Source organism: Halichoerus grypus, chromosome 9, assembly GCF_964656455.1.
Source record: "Halichoerus grypus chromosome 9, mHalGry1.hap1.1, whole genome shotgun sequence".
In the NCBI taxonomy this organism is placed as follows: domain Eukaryota; kingdom Metazoa; phylum Chordata; class Mammalia; order Carnivora; family Phocidae; genus Halichoerus; species Halichoerus grypus.
The window spans coordinates 134608919-134625034 of NC_135720.1; the positions used below are offsets into that span (position 1 = coordinate 134608919).

General features: G+C 44.0%; 1 protein-coding gene across 1 annotated transcript in view; it reads left to right on the top strand.

Moving 5' to 3' along the window:
* Window positions 1-16116, top strand: part of CAP2 (cyclase associated actin cytoskeleton regulatory protein 2) — a 135649-nt gene that overhangs the window by 106044 nt on the left and 13489 nt on the right. The window contains exon 8 of the mRNA XM_036123645.2: window positions 15346-15535. Coding sequence (XP_035979538.1) covers window positions 15346-15535 — 190 coding nt within the window. The remainder of the gene's footprint in view (window positions 1-15345; window positions 15536-16116) is intronic.

A 16116-nucleotide genomic window follows, 5' to 3' on the forward strand; every position in this document is an offset into this window, starting at 1 on the left:
TAACAAGAGCTGAACGGCCAAGGCCTCATCTTTACACTGAAGTTTACCAGAATAACGGATTTTTTTTTCCTATGAATTGGCCAGATCGACATTCAGACTTTTATTACATTCCGTGTGGCTCTGGCCAGGAAAGGGTCATGAAAAGGATTCCATGGATCGGATAAAATGTGGTTGTCTTCTTAGCTTTCTGGTATTAAACACGTTGACGTCTTTCTGTCTTTTCATATGTCTTCCTGAGTTCCTCTGGCTTTGGGAACCGCTAGGGTATAATGAGTTGTAGACAGGGATGAAAGTACACGTAAACGACCGTGCATGAAGTCTCATGTAACGGGGACGTGACTCCTTCTGTTACGATTGTGCATTTAAAACACATCTATGCTGTACCCCAGTCGTCAGGCATCGAACCTCCAGAAAAACACAAGCAGTTGGGAGTGTTACAGTGATAGACGAGGTGGGGTTTTATTTTTCTCAAAGCAAAACATTTTACCCTCCCTCCCTTTTCTGGGGGCCGATCTTTCTCTTCAGCCTCTTCCTCGGCGTAAGGGCCAAATGTCCGTTAACAAAACACAAGTTGTAACAGTTTGCTGTGAGCAAATTAAAACTCAGCCAGAGGGCATTCTGACTTATAAATAATGTAGGCCCTGTCGCGTGTCATTAAATATGTACATCTTGTAAGTTTTCCTGTCTTCTGGCCTCTCTGGCTCCCTCCTGATTTTTACAGGAGGAAACTCTTCTCAATCTCTTATATCAGAGTTTTCATTTAGAGCTTGTCCCAAACCTGTGCCTTAGGTTTATTGATCAGAGTGAGTCAAGTAGAGCCTTAGATGGTGTGGCGCTTGTCTGGATCACAAAGCTCCTTGATCTCTTCCACGGGGCTACGGGCCACAGAGAGTGGCTCGCTCATCTACCTGACCACAGCTGTGTTCAGTCGACTTAATTGCTCCTGGGGTTTTAGCTCCCTTTTGGGGCTTTGGGTAACCAATTACTTTTGTTCTCCTATGGAAAAGATCCAGACTGCTCAGAGCGCGTGAAGAGTATCATTGACTAACAAAGTCGTTCCAAATGCACAGATAATGAAGTAAGCTTGGAATTGGCTTTGAACAGCCTGAAAGAAACTAGTAAACAAACATGGCTAAAGCACCTACCATGCACCAGGTTCTGGGCAAGGTGCCGAGCATGCAGAAATGGACGTAAGACACATTCGACACCGTTCCTGTCCGCTGAAACACATTCTTGCTGAAGGACAGACAAACAAATACAGCCTGATACAATGGTGATCATGCTAGAAGTAAACACAAAGCTCTGTGCTCGCAGAGAACACGGGGGGAGCATGCAATCCTGCAGTGCACTGTGCTTCCTGGACCGGCAGCGATCTGGGACCCTGTTCGAAATGCAGAATCCAGGCTCCAGCCCCAGACCTCCTGAATCAGAACCTGCATTTTAACAAGATTTCCCTAGGTGATTTATGTGCATGCTAAGGTTTGAAAAACTGCTCTAGTATATTCGAGCTGGATCCAAGGAGTCCAACTTGAGGGAGACTCAGGGGAGATGTTTAATGTTTACTCTTTCATTTATTTAGTAATTCATTTACTTAATAGCCGTGTACTGGCTACCTACCAGCCGTGTACTGGCTACCTACCAGGTATGGCCTAGGGACCATAGTTACATGGATGCAGAGACCAAAAAAAAAAGAGGACATGATGGAGGAAAAAACCCTGGGGAGCAGCATTGTCTGGGGAATGGAGTCAATCAGTCAAGGAGACAAAGAAGAAAGGAGGAGGAGAAAACCAGAGAGTCCAGGGTCTCCAAACTTGAAGAAGGATGGGTAGCTGCCGTTCTCCGCTGTGACAATGTGGGAAGAGTAAGGACTGGGAAAAAGCTGCCATCATGCTCCTTATTGGTGGCCTTTATTTTGTTATTTTATTGAAGGGTGTTGACACACAGTGCTTTGTTGGTTTCGGGTGTACAACACAGTGATGATTCAGCATTTACGTACATTACGATGTGATCACCACCATGTCTAGCGACCATCTGCCACCACACAGAGTTACATTATTGACCACATTCCCTACGCTGTGCTTTTCATTCCCAAGACTTACTTGTTTTATAACTGGAAGCCTGTACCTCCTAGTCCCCTTCACTTGCTCTGCTCATCTCCTGCCCGCACCCATCAGTTTGTTCTCTGCATTTATTTATTGATCTGATTTGATTTATTTTTTGTGCTCTGTATTTATGAGTCTGTTTCTGCTGTTTGGTTTGTTCATTTGTTTTGTTTTTTGGATTCCACGTGTAAGTGAAATCATATGGCTTTTGTCTTTCTCTGTCTACTTATTTCACTTAGTTTAATACCGTCTAGGTCCATCCGTATTGTCACAAAAGGTAAGCTCTCATTTTTTTTTTTTATGGCTCAGTAATATTCCTTTGTGTGTGTGTATGTGTGTGTACCACACCTTCCTCATCCATTCATCTACCCGTGGACATTCATGTTGCTTCCATATCTTGGCTATTGTAAAGAATGCTGCAGTGAATTAGTGATCTCTAGAGAGCAGCTTCTGGAGGGTTGGAGGTAGATGCAGTTTTATAGAAGAAAGGAGTATGATTGACTTTGTGTAATGATCTCTTGATCATTTATAGACCAGTTATCTGATTTGATGAGTTATTGCTTATAGCTTCAATTTCCGCCTTTGGAAGCTTGGGGATTATTTGAGGATTTTATTTGTACTTGAGCTATATCTTTGGTAGAGTAAGTGTAGGTCAAAAATAAGTATCTACAAGGGCGCCTGGGGGGCTCAGTCAGTTAAGTGTCCAACTCTTGATCTCAGCTCAGGTCTTGATGTCAGGGTCATGAGTTCAAGCCCCATATTGGTCTCCACACTGGGTGTGGAGCCTACTTAAATAAAAAAATAAAATAAGTAAATAAATATCTACAATTTCATACACAGTAGCTTAGAGTTAGCTGCACTACGACACTCTAAGTAAGCATTTTATATTTAAAGCTATGTTTATTATCTCATAAATATGTGAGTTTTATTGGTGGTTGATAAAAATATATAAATGTTTTAGAGTTTTAAAATTTTTCTCTTCCTGGGCGCCTGGGTGGCTCTGTTGGTTAATCGACTGCCTTCGGCTCAGGTCATGATCCTGGGGTCTCAGGATCGAGTCCCGCATCGGGCTCCCTGCTCGGCAGGGAGTCTGCTGCTCCCTCTGACCCTTCCCCCTCTCATGTGCACTCTCTCTCTCAAATAAATAAATAAAATCTTAAAAAAAAAAAATTCTTTTGTGTGTAACGTTGAAGACAGCTGTGTAACTGGCAGTGTCCTGTTCCCTACCCTCTCCTCCAGCTCCTCTTAGGAGAATCGGAAGGTGGTGGTTTAGGCGTGCAGGCAGAGGTGCTCCCCAGAACAGAGAAGGGGGTGCCTGAACAGGAGGAGACATTGAGTGAGCTCGGCTGTCAGTCGAGCCCAGAGCTGAGCCACACTGGGCACCCCTGGGTTCTCACTCATCACCGAGGAGCCACGCCTCTGGGTCTAAGCTCAGCCCTCATCATTCCCGGGGGTCTTCCCTGCTTCCGGAGACCAGGCACCCCATTAATCGTTGCCATAGTTGAATGGCTTTATCCATCTCCCTATCTTTCCCGCCCCCAGTGAGAAAGGTCAAGGGCAGCTAAAGCCTACCTTCGGCCCATCCTTTTTAGGGTATTAAATGGTAGCAAATCCTCCTTCTTTAAAAGTGAATTTTGTCTTTTCAAATGGCCAAAAGCCATTGAGACCTTCTTTGGAAAGGGATTAATTCAAGTTAATACTATTTCCAATCAAAAGGAACGGAGTATAGAGGCATGAGTGATTACTTGGTTTGTATGTTTTTGTAAATAGATCTGAAGGCAATCTTAAAAGATAGTTTTGGGACGTGGTAGTTTGATTAAACAAATGTGTCACATCAGAAGGTAATGTCAGGAGGGGCGCTTGAGTGACTCAGTGGGTTAAGCGTCCGACTCTTGGGTTTTGGCTCAGGTCATGATCTCGCAGTGGGGGGATCAAGCCCCAGGTCTGGCTCCTCGCTGAGCTGGAATCTGCTTCAGATTCTCATTCCCTCCCCCTCTGTTCCTCCCCCCAGCTCGCTCGCTCGCTTGCTATTCCTAAAATAAATAAATAAAATCTTAAAAAAAAGAAAAAGGAAGGTAATGATGCCTAGAAAGACATTACTCACATGGATCTGTAAGTTCTTGCATGATGCTAACACTTACGTTGCAATTATCTGTTGTAATGACATTGCTCATGTCCCCTGCTTCTGGAACCCCCTTCCTCTTGCTTCCTTGTGCCACATCCAATCCATCCAGCCTTCAGAGCCTATTTCAAATAGCCTCCTCCCCAAGAACCTCTCCCATCTCCTCTGCTTGTTTCCATGCCCTGCCCCAAACTGCAAGCTCCCCTTCCCCCCACAGAACCTCCATAGCGCCCCTTAAAATTTGTGCTTCTTTTATGATGCTTAGCACCTCCTACCTTATAAAGCAGTTACTTATTCACTTCAGTAAATATTCATGAAGCACCTACCATGTTTCAGGCACTGGGCCACATTACCGGGGACATGAAGATGAAGAATGAGTGGCTCTTCGGTGCTCAGGCTCGTGACCAAATCTGAATGCACAGACAGATAACTACAGTATAACATGAAATAATTCTAATAAGGGGGGTCCTAACGGGTCCTTGCAATAGAGAAACAGGAAATCTGCGCTTGGGAGAGAAAACCTACAAAACAGAAGAGACATTTGAGTTGAGCCTTGAAGGATAGAGAAGGGTTTTCCAGATTGTAAACTGGCGAAGAGTCTTCCAAACAAAGGCACAGCCTGAGCAAAGACACAAAGGCCGAGAGCCCGGAGCCCGCTGTCTACGAACACAGAAGTGTCTTCTCTCTCTTCCGGGGCTAGGAGCTCATGAAAGCAGGGCTCTTTCCCCCGTTCTGCCTGGAATCTGCAGCCAGGACTGGTACGGGACCTTAAACACCATGCCCAATGGCATTTGCTACATTGAACACATTAATTTGTAATCATAGTTTTTTTTTTGTTTTTTGTTTTTTGTTTTTTGAGATTTTATTTATTTGACAGAGAGAGACACAGCGAGCGAGGGAACACAAGCAGGGGGAGTGGGAGAGGGAGAAGCAGGCTCTCCGCTGAGCGGAGAGCCCGATGCGGGGCTTGATCTCAGGACCCTGGGATCATGACCTGAGCCGAAGGCAGACGCTTAACGACTGAGCCACCCAGGCGCCCCTGTAATCATAGTTCTTCACGATGAAATTCCCAGCATGTTATTCCATTAGCTACAGACTGTGTTCCTTGTTCAAGAGCCGCATAAATAATATCTCTTTACTTGTTCTCTCCGAGGGTGGTAACAGAAATGGACAATGCATTTTATTACAGGCAGCAGAATATTGGTCTCAAACGCCTCCCCTGCACCTGTCCCTGGCCACCTGCTCGCCACTAATTCCCAGCTGGTATAAATTCAGTAAATGCACGCTAATATTAGATGAAGCCAGAGGGTTTCTTAAGAAGGGAAGGGGGGAAGGGGCAGGCTGTGTTCTGCAGGTAAGACAAACCCTCCATGGAATGTAGCAAATGTAGCCAAGGGCCCCACCCAGACCACCGTCTGCTGGTCCGGGTTGCATTCTCGATGCAGCCTGAGCTCCCCACAGACCCTTTCCCAGACTGAGCACCAATTAAACTTCCCTGTGAATTTTGGAGCCTGCCCTTGAGACAAAAGTTACTCTTCGTGCATTTCAACTATAAAGCTCAGGAGATGCTGATGCTTCTTCTACTTCTTTTTTTTTTTTTTTTTTTTAACTCTTTCTTAAGTAAATTATATAACGTAGAGCCAAATGTAAATCATCTTTGTAACAGCTCTTATTTCCCTCACCGCCCACCCCACACCTCTGTCTTTTACGGAGTATGGATAATTTAAGAAATACAATCATTTCGTTAAGACCCTAACATCTGAAAGAAAAGCAAGCCCTTTAATTCGGTGATAGTTCAGACCTAGGATTTTCTGGCCAAATGAAGTAGTGGGCCAGATAATTCAAGCCACATGTCACTCTTGGGCTTCCTATGACTATTGGCTATCTATAGTTTGTCTCTTTGATGGGTATACTCTGCTATCTTTAACTCTGGAAAATTTTCCCATGGAAAATTTATCTTCCCTTTTTTTTTTATGAGAAATCATATTTTCAAGCTGCCAGTGCTGGCAAACAAGAAGAAAAGACAATCTGGAAATCCCAGATTTGTTCCAGATAGCAGTAGCAAAGCAAGGGCAAACTAATAATCAAGGCTACTTACCAAGACAATTTATGCAAAATAGCTGGATCACTTGAACAAATTAGATTGTGCTCAATAGATTCTTCTAGATTCTGCTGCTCTGAAGGCTTGGTCTGCTTTCACCAAGCATTTCTACTTGGCACGTGTAAAACAGATATCGTCACCTAGGTTTTTTGAAGGGCCACATCCGGACATATAAGTTAGGAGAACAACAGGCATAAAAACTGTAAGTTACCGGTTTCCACAAACTAATACAGACTGTGCATGTTATTCCCAGGCTGTGTTCCAACTTAAGGCTGTTATTCCTTCTCTGAAGGGACTTTGTTGTTCTATTTCTTCTTCATCTACTGCCATAACTCACATCCCTCCAGGTCAAAAAGGAATGACGAGAGATCACGTGAGGTTGGAAGGATGGGCAAGATGGAAACCATCAGAAGTCATTGACGAAACCATGAGGTGTATTTTCATGACCCTTCTTCTTGTGCTTCTTGAGATGAGGGTGTTTGGAATCTTGCCTCTGAAGAAAAGTGATCAAAACAGGCCCCACATTTCCTTCATAATCGTGGGACCATCTTTGTATTTCAGACCTAAAATTCAAGTAGTGTTCTGTTACCAAAGATGACATAGGAAATAGTCCCTAAATTGACTTTTTAAAACTTATTAATAAACATATGCTTAAAATATTATACAGCACTTCATTGCAGTATTTTTAACTGTTTTCTTGGAAGGGCCCCCAGAAACTTTGTTTTCATTGGCAGAAGAAGTCTCAAAATTATAGGAAGTGATAAAAATAAGAAAATAGAGGCGAAAGTCATAAATCCCTTTGGCTTCTACTTATGTTGTACAGGATGATCATCTGTTAGTTTATGTGCAATCTTTTTTCTTGATTATAGTTGTCTGCCAATAAAAGCGTGATATAAATATGAAAGTAAAATTCACAAGCACTTATAGAAATTGACCAATTTGGAAATGTATCAATTTCACTATGTTCTTGATCAAAGTACATCTTGCAAAAAATAGAAATAAATTAGTTTTGATTCTAAAATATAAACAAACCCTAAATCATGAATTTGTGAAGTATTTTTTTGCAACGAGAACAGTTGGTCATGTGTATAGAAAGTCTTTAGTTCTGAAACTGGTAGTTCTTCATTTAACCCCTCCCTCCTATTGTAGTATATGAGTGGCTTACCAGCCTCGTATTTTTTTATTTTTGAAGATTTTATTTATTTATTTTAGAGAGAGAGAGAGCAAGGGCTCAAGCGGTAGGGAGGGGGGGCAGAGGGAGAAACAGACTCCGCCCTGAGCAGGGAGTCCAACACGGGGCTCGATCCCAGAACCCTGACATCATGACCTGAGCAGAAGTCAGACGCTTAACTGACTGAGCCACCCAGGCACCCCATCGCCTTCAAATTTTAGGTGCCATATTGGGTAAATTAAACAGCATTTGACCAAAAATTTCAGTTGTAAAACAACTGTGAATTCCTACAGCTGTACCATGTTAATGTAAGCGTATTTGCAATTAAAATGGCTTTGCAGGGGCGTCTGGGTGGCTCAGTTGGTTAAGCGACTGCCTTCGGCTCAGGTCACGATCCTGGAGTCCCGGGATCAAGTCCCACATCGGGCTCCCTGCTCAGCAGCGAGTCTGCTCCTCCCTCTGACCCTCCCCCCTCTTGTGCTCTCTCTCTCACTCTGTCTCTCAAATAAATAAAAAAATTTTAAAAATCTTTAAAAAAAAATAAAATGGCTTTGCAATTTTTAAACTGCTTCTGAAGTGTGTAATTAGGTACATGGACATTGTCACTGTTACCCAGAGGTCATTAACTGTAAGCCAGGAGATGGATGGGCCAGGTTGGCTCCAAGGTGGGCAGCTAGAGAAAGAATCTGACCAAGAATCAGAAGGCAGCTATCTGTGTGTGAAGGGGAGCTGGGGTGGTGGCCATAAGGGAAGGATGGCTGGGCTGGGGGGCGTATAAATAGTACCACTGCATGGCAGATGTTTCATTTTGTAGCTTTATCTGTGATCTTCACAAATATTTGGCCAGACAGGTGGCTCAAATTATTATTATCACTAAGCTAGTTTCATAGAGGAAATGTTGTAAAAAAACTGTGTTGTATGGGACACAATCCACTGGTTCCAAGAGTCTGTTGCGTGATATTTTTATTTTCTTGGTCTCTGCTTTTTTTGTTTGTTTGTTTAAGATTTTATTTCTTTATTTGACAGAGAGAGACACAGTGAGAGAGGGAACACAAGCAGGGGGAGTGGGAGAGGGAGAAGCAGGCTTCCCGAGGAGCAGGGAGTCCGAGGCGGGGCTCGATCCCAGGATCCTGGGATCATGACCTGAGCCGAAGGCAGACTCCTAACGACTGAGCCACCCAGGCGCCCCTGGTCTCTGCTTTCTTAAAAACTGGTAAAAACACAGGCCAAGATATAGGTTGGCTGACCTATTCTTTTTTTTTTTTTTTTTAAAGATTTTATTTATTTACTTGAGAGAGAGAGAGCACATGAAAGGAGGGAGGGTCAGAGGGAGAAGCAGACTCCCTGCTGAGCAGGGAGCCCGATGCGGGACTCGATCCTGGGACTCCAGGATCATGACCTGAGCCGAAGGCAGTCACTTAACCAACTGAGCCACCCAGGCGCCCTGGCTGACCTATTCTTAAAGGTAGATGTTATCCACCTTAATGTTATCTGCATGTACATTTCTCCCTCAGTGTCTCTCTTTATAGGACCCTGTCCTCCACACCCTTTGGATGGTGCAGCCCAGGGGTGGACCACAAAAGCCCTTCTCTGGCTCCCCTAACCCCACTGTCCTGGGGAGAGCTGGTCATGCCCTCCTTTGTGCCTTCCACGCCCCAGTTCCTGTTACAAATAGCACATAGCAAGCTGCATCTGTGATCACTTACCTGTGCAGGTGACACCCTTGCTAGATGACGAGCGTCTTAACAAACAGGATGCACGCTGACTTCTTCACCGTATACCCAGTTCCTTGCAAGGAGGCACTTGGTAAAGGTTTGCTGAATGGACTGACAGATGAGCCTACTCATCGTAATTCACTTTCAATCTATCTCTTTTAAAGAGTTAGGTTCTATTGAGACTGAATCATCTGCTACCCTTATTGTTGGGTTTGAAAAATCTTAGAATTTAAAATGTAAAAGTTGAAAATTTCCAAACAAACTGATTATTTAATTTACTTATTTATTTTTAAAGATTTTATTTATTTATTTGAGAGAGAGAGAAAACATGAGTAGGGGGAGGGGCAGAGGGAGAAGGAGAAGCAGGCTTCCTGCCTGGCAGGGAGCCCGATGCGGGGCCGATCCCAGGACCCCAGAATCATGACCTGAGCCGAAGGCAGACGCTTAACCGACTGAGCCACCCAGGCATCCCCAAACAAATTAATTATTAAGCAGAAAAATCTTAGATGGAAAACTTACAGCCAAGAGACAGAGATGATGTTTTTGTTTTGTTTTGTTTTACTTAAGCAGCTATGTTTCACTTTTTGCCTAATTTTTCACAAAGATACAAAACCTCTGTCTAAAAGTACCCCATTAGACTCACTTTCTACAAATTCAGCAAAACGGATAATCAGAATGGAGTCTTTTTTGTAAATTATTTAGCTCCAAAGCTAGACTATACCCTAACTAACTGGATAACTACGACAATAGTATCTGTCGTTGGGGACAGAAGTGGGTTGTTAACAACATCCGCAACTGCCACCAGCAAAACAATGAGGAGGTTTCATTTAAGAACCAGAAGTAGTTTCTTCTTCAGAATAAAATCTAAATTCTAAAGTAATAAAATGATTAGTAATTAATGAAGTAATTAGTAATTAATAATAGTAATAAAGTAATTAGTAATTAATAAAGTAATAAAATGATTAGTAAGTAACATTTAATGAAAAAACTTTCAAAGCCTATCAGTACATAACTGTATTACATGTTATATATGTAGCATATATAACTGAAACATTACAAGCTTTCCACATGCCGCATACAGTGGTTTCATTATTTTATAGTTCGTATATTTAAAATCAGAGGAGGCGGCTGTCCCCAGGACAGTTGAAATTAATTAGAGGAAGAGATTGGCAGATGTTTTTAAGTCTTTATCCACCCCCAAAAAAGTATATAATCAAACATCTGCTCTCAAAATTAATCTTAATAGCTCTCAAAAGCCGCATTTCTAGGTTTTGTGCTGTGCGCTTGCTGCAACATAAGCGAACTTTTGCACCTTGAATATGGCCATTTAAAATCATAAATATGCTGCTTTTCTTTTTTAAGTTGCAAGTCATTGTTAACAATGACTTTAGTAAAATGTATTTTTCAATTGTTTCCAGTCTGGGGCTCTAAGGTATCTGCGACTTGTTTCATCAACATATCAAAGTAGTATCTTTTTAAAAGATTTTATTTATTTGTCTTAGAGAGAGAGTGAGCAAGTCGGGGGAGGAGCAGAGAGAGAGGGAGAGAGAGAATCTCAACCAAACTCCCCATGAACACGGAGCACAGAGCCCAACCTGGGGCTCGATCTCACGACCCCAGAGTCATGACCCGAGCCAAAATCAAGAATCAGATGCTTGGGATGCCTGGGTGGCTCAGTCGGTTAAGCATCTGTCTTCCGCTCAAGTCATGATCTCAGGGGTCCTGGGATCTAGTCCCACGGCGGGCTCCCTGCTCAGCGGGGAATCTGCTTCTCCCTCTCCCTCTGTTCTCTCTCTCTCAAATAAATAAAGAAAATCTTTTTTAAAAAAAGTCAGACACTTAGCCGACTGAGCCACCCAGGCACCCCTAAATGTCTTTATCTCAATCTGCCTGTGCACATCTGTCCCCATTCCTCTATTCTGAGAAATGAATGCCATCTGCAGGCCAATTAAATGCTGCCCCCTGTGACTCTCCCAGGACCCTCTCAGGGTCTGGAGCAGGTACTGTTGGTCCAGAGGCTCTTTGCAGCGCTCATTCTCGGCACCTCCAGGCAAGCTTGCCCATGTGGGAGCCATCCTTCTCTATCCCTGCAGTGACCCAGCTCACTGTGTGAACTATATCGTCTTCCTGTGCTCCTTCCTCCTCTGTGCTCAGCTTCCCACAGGGCCTCCATCCCAGTGACAGGAGGATGTAGTGCATCACTCAACAGGTGACAAAGGCTACAGGCCCTGATCTGATCCATTACTTTGCATTCAGTCTAGACAACCTGGTGCGTTATCTCTAAAAGGAAATCACACCAAGAGGCAATGTCCTTGAATCTCCAGTTGCCAGAAGAATCTCAGGTCCCCATCCCAGAAAAACTTGGACACTAGGCAAAGAACCAAGATTTGGGTGCAAATTCCCCATTACTGGAACCAGTAGGTACTCGGGAAAAATTAATAAGAGGCCAGTTTCTAGAACCAAGGGCATAGAGTCACAGCAAACCCGCACCAAGAATGACTTGATGCTGAGATGTGGGTTTCAACACCCAAGACTTCCTATGTCTCCGTAGGATATAGGGGTCCTGGTTCCAGAGTTGGCTGCCGGAGCTCGGTCAGCCATGGGGCGTAGTGGAGATAAAAACTAAGCCGGTTATTGGGGCGCCTGGGTGGCTCAGTTGGTTAAGCGACTGCCTTCGGCTCAGGTCATGATCCTGGAGTCCCGGGATCGAGTCCCGCATCGGGCTCCCTGCTCAGCAGGGAGTCTGCTTCTCCCTCTGACCCTCATGATCTCTCTATCTCATTCTCTCTCTCAAATAAATAAATAAAATCTTTAAAAAAAAAAAAAAAACTAAGCCGGTTATGAGACCCCTCCCCATACTTGCGTCATGTATATTCAAGCCAAAGGCCCAAGAGCAATCCACTGCATGTGTTGAGGTAGCCTATATCTCTGGTCTTTAATTACACTAGTGACTTTTTTTTTTTTAATCCTGAATATAATATACAGGATTTCGCTGAAGAAGTCTTTAGAATCAAGCAGATATGTGCTCGAATTCTGTCTCTGCCATTTACTGGCCATTTACTATTGGGTCCGTCTTTCTCATTTCCTGCTTTGTTTTCTGTCAAAGAGAGATTTCAAGACAGTCCTAGTAACATTATTATGAGGACTAAGATGAACCTCAGCACGTAGCCTGGAATGATTCTTCCCAAACTTGTCTGCCTGTTGGAATCACCTCGGGAGCTTCGAACACTGCAGACGCCCGTGACTCACCTCCCCAGAGCGCATTTCTGGGATGAGGGCTGGGCTTTCGAATTTCTAACGGATCCTCGAATGATTCTAATGTTCAGGCAGGTTTAGGACACCCGGCATAGAGCCTGTCCTATCCTGAGCATTAAATATCTGTTAAATGAATGGAAACAACCAGCACTTGGCACACACTAGACTTTCCAGAATTCTTAGCTCCCTTCCCTTCCCTGACCATCTTCCCTCTCTTTCTACTGGGATGCCTGAAGATTAGTGCTGGGCTGTGATTCCAGCGGGTGTGGCTGGCTCGGGAGAATGCAGAAGGTTCTGGTACCGTGCTGTGATACCCGGCGGGAGGAGAAAGAGGCAAAGACAGGTGGCACTACAAGGGACAGCCCCCGGAGTCCTGTCAAGGGAATGGCCAACACGTTTGCTTTTGAGGACGCTGTCTGCAGTAAAGCGCTCAACGCTCACTGTTAAGGCCCCTTGGAAACCAGAGCCTAGTTCTGTGCTCTCACTGGGGCTGCTGCAGGAATGAGCCAGAAGCTACAAAGAATCAGTGGAGAGTTTCAGCTGGTCCTGAGTTCTCTTCGTTTTTGGCTTTTATATTCAACTGTTGTTGTAGTAAATCCTTTGTTTGGTGTTCCCGGGTCAGCCATCTGAAGGTATCCAAGTTCCAAAAAGTTAAATGTAGGGCTTATTGGTTTCAGTGTCCCCTAATGGCTCTTGGAAAGAGACTCTGAATTCTGAGAGCAAGGCACCATCCAAATCATTCTAAGATATAGAAGATAGAGATATATCTCCTCTCCTTTCCACAAAATAGGAGGACTAGAGAGCTGCAGTGTTTCAGATGTGAGGAGGGGGTCTGGCCTTTTACTCACTGCATAAGTTATGTGCTTATGGGTAAAGTAATATTTGGGGGCTCTCAGCATCTGGAACTGAGCACTGGAACATTGTTTGATGTGCAAAGCTTAGATTATACGCTATTTATGAGTCAGAGCAAATTTTCAAATTTCACCCCAGCAACATAACAGTAAACATTTAAGATACTTAAAAAAAAAAAAATCGGCCAGCCTCAGGAATTGGGCAGTGATTCTCTGCTTGACCCAAGGATCCTGATGAAGTTAGGCTGGTCTTCCTTAGGAACAAGAAAACATCACAAATTACAGCTTCAGGAGACAAGACCTCCAGCCTACTCAATTTTTAAGACATGCATTCTGAATAAGAGAAGAGCCTTATTTTTAGAGTAATTCTACACTTAATAAGGATTATATAAGTACTTTGAAAGTAGCATTTTTTTTATTTCAACTGGAAACTACTACAGATTAAAACTTTCCCATATTGACACTTTGGAACACTGAATTGTTTATGACAATTAAGAATATGCTGTCTTCATTAATATTTAGCACTTATATGTTTTACCTTTTGTATTTGGTATTGGAAATATATGAGCCTAAGCCACATTTCCATCACTCTCAATTTTTTTTAATTTTCCTACTTTTTAAAGATTATTTATTTGAGAGGGAGAGCACAAGCAGGGGGAGGGACAGAGGGAGAGGGAGAGGGAATCTTCAAGCAGACTCCCCGGTGAGTGCAGAGCCTGACGTGGGGCTCGATCTCACGACCCTGAGATCATGACCTGAACCGAAGGCAGACACTTAACGACTGAGCCACCCAGGCGCTCCAATAAATAAATCTTTAAAAAAAATTTTTTTTAAGTCAGACACTTAACCAACTGAGCCATCCAGGTGCCCCTAATTTTCCTATTTTTTAATTGATCTAACTTATAATTCTTTATCATAGGTATACAGTTCTACTTCAGGTTTTAAAGTGAAATAGCATAAACCCAAGTTTGTGGCATATGTGTGCTTCTATCCTACTAGTTTTAAGCTCCGGGGGGTGGGGGGGCTCTCAAAACCTTAAAACAAATTTCCTCTATTGTCTAGCACCTTTTACTGTCATGTAAATTTGTTAGAACTTCATAATGAAAACAATATTTGAATTTCACGGGGTGCCTGGGTGGCTCAGTCGGTTAAGCGTCCCAACCTCTTGGTTTTGGCTCAGGTGGTGATCTCAGGGTCATGGGATCAAGCCCTGTGTCACTGGGCTCCACGCTCATCGGGGAGTCTGCTGGAGATAATCTCCTTCTCCTCCTCCCCCTGCTCATGCTCTCTCTCTCTAAAATAAAGTCTTTTAAAAAAATATTTGAATTTCACATAGCAGCAAAAATAAGAGTAAGCATAGATCTTGATCAGAAAGAATTCAGGTTTTAGTGAGTTCACTATCAGCATTAGATGAACGAAGCCATCAGATGGGTCCTGGACCCTGATCACCTTCAGATTTGACGGGCATCCAGGTCATACAAGGCCCTTGCTTGGAGGTCAGTTTGAGGCATTAAAAAATGAGTTCCAGAGAAAGAGTTTCCATATCTCTTTCTTGGGCTGCTCCAAAAAGTTTCAAAAACACCTAATAACCACTAATTTTCCACTAATCTCTCTCTCTCATTGGTGGTTGCAATTCCCAGTGGCCCAAAAAGTCGAATCCTCTTATCAGTTGGACTGCATTTTTCTTATGATTCTCAACTGGCCAAGGCCGGTTTGAGTCACGTCCTGAGCTTTGGACGTGACCCTGTGAATGTGGCCTTGTTTGCCTCTGAGTTGGCAGCATGAACCCAGTTTCCACCAGCAGGGCTGGACAGTTCAGCCATGCTCCGCTCCCAGGGTGGATCCCCACTCGGTCCCAGGCCTCCCAAACAGACCCGTGAGGCACAGATGTGCCCCCTCGGTGCCCGCTATGAGTGTTGAACCCCACTTCCTCACTGGTAACAGGTTCTGCGTGATGTTAGCAAAATCCCAACTCTTAGTAAAGGCATCAGTCTGAAGGCAATGCTTTCCATCTTCTCTCTCCCACAGGGTCCAGTAGCATCAACTGCCTCAGCGTTGTCTGTCCTCTCCCCGGGGCCTGGCCTTCTTCCACCCCCTCCTCCTCCCCCTCCCCCCGGGCCACCTCCACTCTTTGAGAATGAAGGCAAAAGAGAGGAGTCCTCCCCTTCACGCTCTGCTCTATTTGCCCAACTTAACCAAGGAGAAGGAATTACGAAAGGTGAGAAAACTGGACCTTGGTGCTGTCTCCCTCTGGCTCCAGGCACACAGATCCCCCAGAGCCCACAGTGCGTCATTCCATCCCCATCCCCAACACACGGGGAGCTGCTGTTGGGAAAGCAGAAGCCTGCAATGTTCTTCGTCTTGAGGCAGATGGGCTCAGTGGGCTGTTGCGTGGACCAGCAAGAAGAACTCGGAGACTCTGGGTTCTAAGTGGACCACTGCACTGCATCACCACTTAAGCCTCTGATGCTCCAGCACCATCTACAACCAAGGCATTCCGATGGAGTGCAATAAAATGACAAACAATCGTACCTCTGTCCTCAAACAGTATACAGACGTGCCAAATAATTGTATCACTGAAGTACTTTTGTCCTCACCAAGAACAGTTTTTTCTTTAAATCATGCAACATTTAAAACATATCAGGATGTACATGCATTCTAAACAATAAGGTTGATGAAAATGCATTTGTGTTTTAGACAGGTAATAGGAGTTATTGTATAGTTGTCCTTGTGCACTGGGCTAGGAGCTAAGAGCCCCAAATTCTAAATTTTTCTCTGGCTCCAACTGGCTGGGCTGTC